This window comes from Muscardinus avellanarius (assembly GCF_963383645.1).
Source record: "Muscardinus avellanarius genome assembly, chromosome: 5".
NCBI classification, from domain to species: Eukaryota; Metazoa; Chordata; class Mammalia; order Rodentia; family Gliridae; genus Muscardinus; species Muscardinus avellanarius.
In genome coordinates, this window is record NC_137790.1 from 106,731,049 (window position 1) to 106,743,440 (window position 12,392).

The window sequence follows — 12,392 nt, forward strand, 5'->3', positions numbered from 1 at the left end:
CTATGTAACCTGGAGGTTCTATTTCTTTTGGAATTCCTGGCTGGGATTTTAATATGAGAACATTATTACAAACTATAAAAAACATTTTCTTGAATGAGTTAATGTCATTCACATTCCTGTCTCCAGAGCTGATGTGTTTTTATTTCATAATACTGTCCTTTTTCTTAACCCTTACATGCAAAATCAACCCACAAATTATTGAATCTGCATACTAATTCCATTGGGCCTCTGCTAGGCTTCTCACACTGATGCTGGGGACAGTTCTTCCAAAAACCAAGGCTGAGTGCATCCCTGCATCCCAGCTTGCAGTGGCTTTCTGTTACTTTCATAACGCATCTAAAGAGCCCCAGTGACCCTCCACCGTCTCTGACCTGATTTCCCATTCCTCCCTCACATGCACGCTCTAAGCTTGTCATGCTTTCCCATAGCTCTACCTTTTGTGGCTGTTTTCCTTCTTGTTTCCACCCTTTGTCCATTTCATTCCCGGTCCCTGAAATGTCCCCCCTCCTCCCACTTCACCAGGCTGATTCTTATGATAACACCTTTTCTGAACCACATTTCCCCAGATTAGATGGACCAGACATTTTCCTCATGGCTCTCCACAGGCCTTGTGCATGCATGTTCCAAAATGTATCACAGTTCTGTGCTCACATGTGTGTCCTCTTGAGTTCTTCTATATTCACTTTCTACTAAAGTGTTTGGCATTTGGTAGGTGACCAAAATATTTTCTCATAAGTACTTGGTCAGAACTGCTGAAGAGCAACCTCTTCCTTGGCTGAAGGTCTACGAGGTAGGCATCATATGTCATGTTGTCTGCCCGGTTTACAGCACTGAGAGCTGTTTTCAAGATGGCTACGGTTGTATCTACATGATCTGTGGAGTGTGTCCTTGTGGGGGGCTCATGACTATGGACAACGAGGAGTAGAAACAATAGCCTCCCTACCTTATATTTGTAACCTTATTACCTCTGGTCTCTACTACTACCATTTATTTACCTTATTTGTTCAAAGTGCCTATTCATAATATGTTTGCTATTTAACAGAGTTCTATCAGTTAGCACTGGTCCTAAAGTACCATAAGTTATCCTAGAAAGGAACTAAAATCACTCTGCGCTTCATTTTAAGAGATGATGAATATTGAAGCATCGCCAAGTGTACTGATAATGACAGGCAGAAACATGGCTCCCACGGGGCCCTGTGTCCCTGTGCCCTCCCGTAACATGGTGTTGACTGAGGGGCAGAACATGCTTCAGAGATTACTCAAGTCCTGCCTCTACCACTTGGGCCACTCTTCCTGACTGATTCCTTAACTTGTCTGAATCGTAGTACTCTCTTCTAAAAGCTGGGATAAAAATCATACCTTTAATTTCTCACTCAGGTTTTAAGGAATATCAATAATCCAGATACTGGCTTAAAAAAATGGATGGTGCTCAGGACATAGTAGTTATTACTTTTGGTATCCTCAAGACCTAGAAAGGTTTAATCATAAGATTTTATCTGACCAGGAGTCAGATACTTTAGCCACAGTATTTGTTTATGTTATAATTCCAGATTTTCTTTTGAGTTCTTTACATGTTATTTCTAATCCATGTTAAAATCGACATGGCAGAAATTACAATCAAATAATTTCAATTACATCCTGTATAATTCAATAAGATAACTGATTGGACTCCCTAATTCCTCGCCTCTCATTCCTAGTAACACCTGAATTGTTTCCACAGAAGAACGGCAGTATCGCTGTGAGGACTGTGACCAGCTCTTTGAGTCCAAGGCTGAGCTGGCGGATCACCAGAAGTTCCCCTGCAGCACGCCGCACTCAGCCTTCTCCATGGTGGAGGAGGACTTCCCACAAAAACTTGAAAGTGAGAATGATCTCCGAGAGATACACGCCATCCAGGAGTGTAAGGAATGTGACCAGGTTTTTCCTGATTTGCAAAGGTTAGAGATGGCATGTTGTACCACAAAACTTGTGTATTTACTCTGCAATAAAATGTGTGCTGAATTTTGAGAATTCATGCAGGTGGGAAATGTGGAATTTCAATGAACCAGATAGATATGCTACTGACATGTTGAAAAATAATTCTCCCCCTTGGAAACTCTCACCTGTAAAATATTTACAATGAAGTTGGAATTGGTTATGCTGTTGTCAGATAGAAAATAATTATTTTATTATTGTTGTTGATAAGCTTTTGCAGTGCTAGGGATCAAACTGAAGGACTTGGACGTACTAGGCTGAGCTACATCTCCAATTCCTATGTAACTATTTAACAATGTTAAATACTACTGTTATAGCCAGGCGTGGTGGCACACGCTTGTAATCCCAGCATTTGGGAGGCTGAGACCTGAGGATCGTGGTTTGCGGACAGCCTCAGCTACTTAGTGAGGCTCTCTGCAACTCAGTGAGACCCGGTTTCAAAACAAAGAATTAAACAAATAGGGCAGGGGCTATAGCTCAGAGGTCGAATGGCCCTGGGTTCCATCCCCAAATCCGCTAAAAAAAAAAAAAAAAAAAAAATAGTACTGTTATTGGGAACTAAAGGCTTAATTTTATAGGGAATGGAAACTTAGAGACAAAACCTAAGAGTACTGGAAAAATAATGCTAACTAAAGCAGTTATATGTCAAGAAGCAGTAAAGCTACCTCTAGAAACATTTAGGTAATTAAAGAAAGACTGGATGTAGTACTAAGTACTCATTAAAAGATGTTTTATCTATTGATAGAGCAATGTAATTCATGAATTTCACTTGCACATAGATAAAAGAGTGAGAGAAGAATTTTTGATTTCCTGGTATTACATTTCCTAAAAGAAAAAAGGAACATGATAATCTAGATTAAGTAAATTTTTAATGTTTATTTTTAACAACATGAATATCTCAGAAATTTATTAATTTCTTATTAATTCAAGAACATTTAAAAATTGCTACTGGAGAATACAACAATTCTGGAACCTACTGTTTGAAAATTGTGTTGATAATTATCCTGCAATATACTACTTTAAGAAAAATAAATAACCAGGTCATAGGTTTTTGTTTGTTTCTACTTAATGTGTTTTGTCTTGATCCACAAATGATTTAAATAATTATATTAATCGCTTTGCTTTTAAATCTGGAAATGATCCTTTGAATGTATAATTGGAATTTCAAGTGAGCATAACGTTATTGTGTCAATGGGAATGGTTGTGTATCAACTGTTTTAACACAAGAATGCAAATAGCTCAGTTGGCGTTTCAAGTAACACCCACTTTCGTTTACCATTTCATTTATTTTTTTAGTGGCTCCTTTTTCTCTTCTCTTTTTCATCTTCATTCATTGCTCTCATCCTCTTCTCTTTCCTCTTAGGTAAGAATTTCATATAGTAGTCATTTAATTTAAGACATAAATGATGAACAGGTATTAAGTCTAAGCCCTTCCTTGAGGAGATTGAGTGAAATGAACACATCTATAGCTTTGAAAATTCAGACCTTATTTTTATATTAGAGAGAAAATAGTTTGGGGAATAAGAAGGCTTTTCTAGCACCCTTTAAATTCATCTCTACCGCTCAATGTCAGTTTGCATAGAAAATAAATCGGTTATATGTGTTTGATAAATATGTATTTATAATAAAAATATCGAACCACAGCCATTAAATATAATCATGCCACAATTAATAAACAAAATGGTACTAGTAAATACCATGAGTAGAGAAGGTACTTACTGAGGAGTAACATAAACTATTTGATTTTATTTTCACAAAGAATGGGCTATATTATAAAGTAAAAATTGACAAAACAAACAGTAAAATGTAATTCTTACTTCCTACTGAAAGTTTATACAACACTTCTTGGGTGGAGGAAGCTTATTAATCTACCTAGCTGTATGATTAAGCCTCAGATGACTCTACCTAATGCTGAAACCAACTGTCAGTTTAGTTGATTGTCAAACATTCAGTAGAAAACAGTAAGTGAACTCTCGAAACTTACCTTTTGGTGGTTCAGCCAGATGGATAGGCATGTCACCCTGCAACTGAATTTCAGTCCTTCAATTCTATACAATAGCCACATGCAAAACGTGTAGTCTTTGAACATTTTCCACTTTACTGAATGCTTTATTCTGCTTTGTATTTTCAATGAAAAATTCTTTTGACACGAAACATCTTTCTGCTTTGTACCTTTTGTCTAAAATCTTGAGGAAAGATTTTTTTAAAAAGGAGAAAAAAAGAAACAAAGATTGATATACAGAAGATTAAAAAGAACCCAGAAGGCTAAGTAAAGCTCTATAAGTTGGTATTAAATTATATGAAAAGTGAAATCTCACTATTGACTGGCTGGATCATTTTTATGTTTATGAAAACAGTATAAATTTGTTTTTGTGTGAAAGGACTTGTGTGTTTCTTCTTGTTTTTTATCACAGATTAGCTGACAGCTGATAATGCCATAGAACAATATGGATTTTATACTAGATTTGGAGAAACAAAGGCAGAATATTCCCCTTTACTTTGCTATCTTCCTTCTGCCCCTGGAATGCTGTCCATTTATAATACCTGTTACAACAAACCATGTTTTGGGGGTTAGAGGAAGGCATAAGACTCAATGTATAGGCTAATCTTTGCCCAAAAGGTTTCGAAGTTTATGATTTGATATAAAGTGTACTGAAATAATATTTATAAAATAGCTCACCTTCAAATTCAGAGGGTGTCCCTGACTCAGTTCCATGTTACCTACAGTTAATGATATCTCTTATAACTCTCTTATTAGCATTTCAACTTCTCCAGCTAGTGGAATATTACATATTGTAGATAAAGATAAGGCCTTTTACGCCGGGCATGGTGGCGCACGCTTGTAATCCCCGCGCTTGGGAGGCGGAGACAGGAGGATTGCTCAGGTTAGAAGCCAGCTGCGTTGGCTTAAGAGACCCTGTTTCAAAAATATAAAAATAGGTCTGGGAGTGTAGCCCGGAGGTAGAAGGGCTTCCAGGAACCCCAGTACCACCGAAAAACAAAAATAAAAAAATAAAGATAGGGCCTTTTGTATGACTCCCCACACCTGTTTTCTCCTGGTACCATGTGTTCATGGAGATATCTCCACCCACTTGCGCTCAACTACAATAGCGTTTCCAGCTTGACTGACTCATGGGGCACAAAAATAAGTTTGTGTGCCAATATGGATAGAGTTGTAGGGTGGCAGCTGAGGAAGACAATAAGTGTGGGAAAGACATTTCTAATTTACCAAGATAAGAGAGTGGGCACTTCATTTTCTTAACATGACCCCACTCAACTCAACCACTGAAGAATATATTGTTGGTACAAAAAGGTTTTAATTAGCTAAGCATGGTGGTACATGCTTGTAATCCCAGTACTTGGGAGGCTGGGACAGGAGGATCTCAGGTTAGTGGTCAGCCTCAGGTACTTAGTGAGACTCAGTTTCAAAATAACAGATAAATATAAGGCTGGGGGTTGTAGGTCAGAGGTAGAAAGTTCCTGGGTTCAGTCCCCAGCACCACACACACACACACACACACACACACACACACACACACACAGGGTTTAATTGATATTCAAATTAGAGTTTTAATTTCAAAGAGAAAAAAAAGCATGGGAAAAATATTTGGGTACTTGGTAGTTTTGGATTATTTGGAAGAAATCCTGGATATTATATCATTTTATTCATAAGTGTGGGTGTGTGTGTGTATATAAAGTAAGGATTCTTTGAAAACATTAGTTGAATGCTATATTTTAAAAATAATTTATTAATATTATCAAATATTCAGTTAGAACTCAAATTCCCCACTATCTCATAATTTACAGAATTAAGAATAAAAGAAGGTCCATATATAGCAATTGGTTGACAAACTTATTATGTCTTTAATCTCAATGTTCCCCTAGTTATATTCTCTCTCCCTTTTGCCTTATAATTTATTTTTTGAAGGAAAGAAACAGATTTTTTTCCTATAGCATTTTCTCTAGTCTAGATTCTACTGCTTATATATCCTTGGCGTGTTCAACATTTTTTTCATCCCCTTTCTTTCCTAAAATCTTACAGCTATATCCCAAGCCTTAGTTAGTATTTAGGGTCAGTGTTTTAGCAAGAACCCGTCATTGATAGCATTTCCATCAGATGGCTTGGAATGGATCGCCAACGCTCATTAATTCTGTAAAGGCTGTAAAATGAGTGCATTCTAATTCTATCAATATGTTATCATTTATTTTAAGAGTTGATTCTAAGAGAAAAACTGGCCTTTGTTATTTATTTGGTCACCCTAAAGTATAGTTCATATAGAAAAAGCAAAACATGCACATGTATTTTTCTCTTTATTTACCAGTTTTAGAATAGTGATTTGACTTAACTTCCTCTAATGGTGACTGGTGGGCTTGTTTGTGTGATTTAAATATTATTATTGTTAAAAAAAGTATTGTTGAGGCTTAATTTGCCTCTCCTTTGACAAAGGGCATCTTTTCAAGTTAGCACCCTCATTCTTTTGACATAATCTATAGTCTTCTTGCTTTTTTATTAACAAGATGTTCAAAACCCATCTTGTATACTTCATAAGATTTGAAGTAGACTATTTCTCTAAGAATCTTTGGTCACTATACTTGGAGGTAGCATGTTATTGTGTTATGTGTATATATATTTAATTGAGAAACACATCACAAACATCTGATTATCACAATAATCCACTATCTGTATTTTATTTATTTTGTTTTGTTTTATTTTTGGTAGTGGGAATTGAACTCAGTGGCATTCTACCTGTAATCTATATTCCCAGCCTTTTATTTATTTACATTTTGAAAGAGGATCTTGCTAATTTGTTGAGGCTGGCCTTGAACCCACTATTATCCTGCTTCAGCCTCCCAAGGTCTGGAATTACAGGCAAGCACTGCCATGCCCAGCTTCATTATCTGTAATATTTATTATATTCAGAGGAACTTTAAAACATAAACTGTCTTCATAAGAAACTGGTTTTTGTTTGTTTTATTTTATATTTTTAGGAGCCTAATACTGCACCTACTTAAAATATTATACATTTTTGTTTTTTTAATTCAAATTTATCTACCTATCTACCCCTGTATATAAATATACATTCCCATATACATGTACACATCACATATCTCTGTGATCTTTTAATCCATTTATCTATCTATCCTAGGACAATATTGGGAAGTTGCTTATGGAATACTTAGTTTGATGTCTTTCCCATATGGTGATAAAGATAGAGATAAATGTAGTTTTTCCATATAGATGTAACATATATTAGAATTCTTGCCTCTATATTCTTAAGCTTTTTCTTAACGCTTCTGTTGGAGCATTTATGCTCGAATGTAGCATATATTAACAATATGTCTTGCTGTCAGAATTGTGTCGCAAATCCAAAACTGAACATAACATCTCATTGTTTGTGATGCTCCTAAATTGGCAGGTAGTCTCTACTCGCTGTGTCAAACGCATTTTCAAACAACAGTACCACATTTCTGCATCTGTGGGTGACAAGGTCTGGGAAACATAAATGGACTATTGTCTCTCATAGCTTGTTTCTTCTCCTTCTTCCTACTCACCTCATTTTTTTTTCCTTCTCAGTTTGTTAATAGCCAGTTGGATTAGTAATAACATTCTGTTTATGAATGTGTTCTTTGTCACCATGTCTTATTAAATCTATTGTTCTCTTAACAGCTTGGAGAAACACATGTTGTCACATACTGAAGAAAGGGAATACAAGTGTGATCAGTGTCCTAAGGCATTTAACTGGAAGTCCAATCTAATTCGCCACCAGATGTCACATGACAGTGGAAAGCACTATGAATGTGAAAACTGTGCCAAGGTACAGTGAATTTTAGGCTCTTGGCCTCTCTGTCAGCCTGCTCTCTCTTAATCCATCACTTGCTACGATATATGAAAACAAGTCTTGAGAGGGGAAACTATAAATATCTTGAGAAAAGTAGGCTGAGTGTTGTATGTTAAAAGGCATTAGTAGAGTGTATAAAAACACTTAGTGGGTACCCTTTTATTTTTGTAAGGGAGGAAGTGAGGCTTAATGGTGAGTTCCAGAACTAGGTGTCAGACATCCTTGGTAAATTTTTGGTTCCGCTACTGACTTGCCAGTATGGGGTTGTTTTATAGCCTTATGGGGAGTGAAATTTTTATCCAATGCACATTACTGATTTCTCTTAATAGCAATGTGTGCGGAAGTCACATAAAGTTTCTGAATGCCTGTTCAGAAAGAATGGGAGACTCCTTCATTTGCGGATTTTTTAACTCACTTCCTCACTGTAAATTTTGACTTGGTTCTAATTACAAAAAGTAAAAACTCTGTGTTAATGTCCAGTATTGAACAGAGTAGGGGTGAAATGATAGTATTCCACTTAGGCTGTAACTGTGAACTGTGGTAACACCAATTCTCAACTTTTGACTTTCAGAATTCATAATTAACTAAGAAATGTCCTGGTATTATTCAAGTTGCTTTCTATTTCCATTTTTTTTTTGTTTGTTTGTTTTGGTACTGGGATTGAACCCAAGGTGTCATGCATGTTAGGCAAGCACTGTACTACAGAGCCATAGCCCTAGCTCTCCAAAAACATCTTATAGCATTTGGATACCTTTACTCATGCCAGTGGAAATAGTGACGTTTGAAATTATCTTTAGGGATGTTTTGCTTCTGAGTGGGTTTGATGGCTCACTCTCCCTTCTTCCCTTCCTCTTCCTTTTCCTCATCTTCCTTCTCCTCCTCCTTCACCTCTTTCTTCTCCTCCTCCTCCTTCTTTTTTTTTTTTTTCAGTACTGGGGATGAAACCCAGAGGCATTCTACCTCTGAGCTACACCCCCAGCCCTATTTTTTAATCCTTTTTATGTTTGAAATAGAGTCTCACTGAGTTGCAAAAAGCCTCACTCAGTAGTAGCTAAGGCTGCCCGCGAACCGCAATCCTCTTTTTTTTTTTTTTAGTACAATGTCTGAAGGATTAGTTTTCACTTGCCAGTAACTTACTGAATCACAGTGTTAGGATATAATCTCCCAAGGAAACTCTCTAAACACATTTGGACTACTTTAGTCAAAATTCCCCCCGCTTTGATATATCTTTAAAGGGTGGAAATAGCACACCGGTTTTAATGATGGTCTGATCAGCATTTTATTACTTAACTTCAGTCACTGTAGTTGAGGTCAAGAAGGTCTTGCATATCACCTAATAATATAGTTTGTTATTTTGTTCTGTGATTGATACCAGTGGATATTCTATGCTAAGGACATAGAATTGAATGGTTTACAGTTTCTATCCTAAAGGAGATTGCACTTTGGAAAATATGTTGTTTTCTTTTGGTCTTTGGGGAAAACAAATAAAAACAAAACAAACAAAATTTCTCCTTGAGTCATCTCTGGGGTTCTCGGTCATGTCCTTGAATTAAGTTTCTCGATTAATCAGTACTCATTTCCTAGCAGGTTTTCACGGACCCTAGCAACCTTCAGCGGCACATTCGCTCTCAGCATGTGGGTGCCCGGGCCCACGCTTGCCCGGAGTGTGGCAAAACCTTTGCCACTTCGTCAGGCCTCAAACAACACAAGCACATCCACAGCAGTGTGAAGCCCTTTATCTGTAAGTTTTTTAACACTCCAGCCCTCCTTCCTGCATCTGTCTCTCCTCCAGAAAGCACTGTGATCTGGAGAATGGCCACATGTGGCCATCAGGGGGGTCACTGTAATAGCTATTTATGGGCCAGTCCACTAGGGCTATTTTCCATTACAAGAAAATCTTTTATAACCAGATCCATGGCATTATATCTGTGATCCCTGGGGTGTTTTCTTTGAGATGAAATCAATAACAGGTAGAGAAGAGTGAAGTCATTAGACCTAGAGAGAGGGAAGCCTCTCTAGGTCAAAGGATTTAATCAAGATAACCAGATTTGTCTGTAAATGTTCATGGCGTTGTAAAACAACAAATAGAAGATATCACTGAATATGATGAAGTGATTAAAAAACCTGTTCTAGATGATAAAGAACTGGAAGAACTCCATCTGGCAAGTAGACTGGTGACTCCGTTTGTCTGGATATGTGTATGTGGGAGAAGGGACTAAAACCTCTTTTTTTTTTTTGGTCTTGAGGTTTGAACCCAGGGGCATTTTATCTCTGAGCTATACTTGCAGCCTTTTGTAATTTTTTTTTTTTTAAATTTTGAAACAGGGTCTCACTATGATGCTGAGGCTGACTTCAAACCTACGATCCTCCTGTCTCAGCCTCCCAAGTACTGGGATTACAGGCGTGTGCCACTCTGCCCAGTAATACTGCTTCTCTTACGCTCTGCACTAAAGCGTATTTACAGGCAGTGTGATTTCAGGGCAAAATTCATTTGAGCTACCGACTTAGAACACTCTTGGATGGAATATGTTAGTAAGACATTTCAAATAAAGTGAAACTTAGCCCTCATTTGCTGCTTCTTTTGTGTACCCATTCCTGCTGTCGGTATTGTGCTGAAATATTTTATAAAGAAAATCAGTTGTTCTTAGCTCATCTGGGTAAAGACTCTGGGCTTCGTCTGTTCTCTTGTTCGGCTGGGCACATAAATGAAGTGATTCACTATGTTGTGCTACAAACTTCAAAACTGACTGTGGATCCAGATACACAGAGAATTTGTTGAAGCTTACTCAACGCCTGGCAAAGCCTCTGATATGGGAATACCCTGAAAAATGGATTTTCTGACAAATACCTGATGGCTTGTACTAGGTATATGAGACAATATGACAGGATCTCGTGGAAAAACGTGATTTTTGGTGCCAATGTGATGATGCCAGAGACAATCTCTCCTATCCTTTGCCTTGACACAACTTCTTTGTGTGCTTCCAAGCACCAAGAGGACTTTTCATTGCTTTTCCAGTATACACCAGAGTCCTGTTTTGCTCAGCTGTTCTGTTCCCTGGGTGGAGTGAAGTGGACTTGTAGATAAATAAGAGGGTGCTGTAGTCTCCCTTTCTGTTGAAAATCATGGGAAATTAGTATACAATGGAGCTTTTAGACCTCTTGTCTTGAAAAGGCAGTCATGATTCTAGGCCACAGTGCTCTGAAAGCATTCTAGGAAGCACTATAGACATATACTACTAAATAATTCATTTATTTATGGAAAGAAATGTTGGTAAGCTTCAATTTGTTTTGGTGAGAGAAAGTGGAAGAGACCACAAAGAATTTGGATCACCGATTTACTGCTTTTGCTAGTATTCAAAGTAAAAGTCTGAAAATAGAGACTCTTATCATCTGAGACTCTTGAATCTGCTATTTTAATTGTGTTTAAGTCAAATATTTTGCTTTAAGGCACCATAGATTGTCCTTTTCCAATCAGATTGCATTAAGTATTTCCCATAAATGTATTTGCAGTATTTGTTGGTAAATCTAAATAGCAGATTGCATTCTTCAAATATAAAATATGACAGAAAAGCATGGAGTAATTATCAATAAAAGCTGTGTAATTTCAGAACAAAAGAGTTTAAGGGTCAGGAGTTGGTGTGGAGACTGGACTGAAGGAAGTTCACCTAGGGTGATATCTGTTTCTCACCAAAAGGCCACACACCACGATTCACCCCCACTGGTGTGTTTATGGCAACTGTCTCTTATTACAGTGTGAGCGAGCTTGAGCACAGAGCCACCAGTGCTAAGGTAATTACTCTCTGCCTTTACAGGAACCTCCAGACTTCCCAAATAGAAACCACATGCTCTAATAGGCAGAATATATTCAAAATACCTCATAATTTGTTTAATAAGTAAAAAAATGCAATGTTAACTGCTGGCTAATTCCTTATTACTTAGAAAATTACAGTAGAGTATAGACTTCAACATCATTTGAACCCGTTTACCTGGAGACCTGGTTGTCTGGGGTCTCCCAGGACAAGCCTTCAAGTGCTGAAAACAAAGCCTCTGCTTAAGGAAACATCCCAGATCCTGTGCTCCTGAGACAGACACAGATCCTGCTCATCCGCGAAACAAGGGTACAGCCAGGCAAGTCGAGTACCCTGTGCTACCCCAGGACAGAGGAATTCTTGATTTCCTCAATGCCATCCAACTGCAAGAAAGAAGAGCAGCCAGCAACATTTTATTTCCGCAAAAAAGCAAGCTTTTTGAAAAGTTACACCTTGGTTGAATATCCATCAAGACTTTTTTTAATGCCCAGAGTAGAGATGTTGCTTTCTCACTGCGTGCATTTTTATAATTCCAACAGTATTTTATTGTTTCTTGCTTTAGCACATAAATGAATTCATATATCTATTGAAAATCTGATTTCTACATACTCTATCATATGATTTTAATTAGTTTGTCAAATAATCTAAATAGCATGCATATTTATGGTGTATGGCTAAGTTTTTAAAAGAGTCTGTTCAATGTCTTCTGGTAGAATGATTTGAAAAGAAGTCACTATATCTTCTCTTTCCGTCAGAATGCATGTTACAG

General features: G+C 37.3%; 1 protein-coding gene across 7 annotated transcripts in view; it reads left to right on the forward strand.

Annotated features, from left to right (window-relative positions):
* The window catches only part of MECOM (MDS1 and EVI1 complex locus), a gene marked incomplete at both ends in the record, with an annotated part of 591,781 nt that overhangs the window by 542,811 nt on the left and 36,578 nt on the right, over positions 1-12,392 (forward strand). For 4 of the 7 annotated variants that reach the window (XM_080695477.1, XM_080695478.1, XM_080695480.1 and 1 more), the window contains 3 exons: positions 1,721-1,937; positions 7,643-7,790; positions 9,399-9,555. In XM_080695477.1, coding sequence (XP_080551603.1) covers positions 1,721-1,937; positions 7,643-7,790; positions 9,399-9,555 — 522 coding nt within the window. The remainder of the gene's footprint in view (positions 1-1,720; positions 1,938-7,642; positions 7,791-9,398; positions 9,556-12,392) is intronic. The other 3 variants (XM_080695479.1, XM_080695481.1, XM_080695482.1) reach the window with 1 other exon arrangement.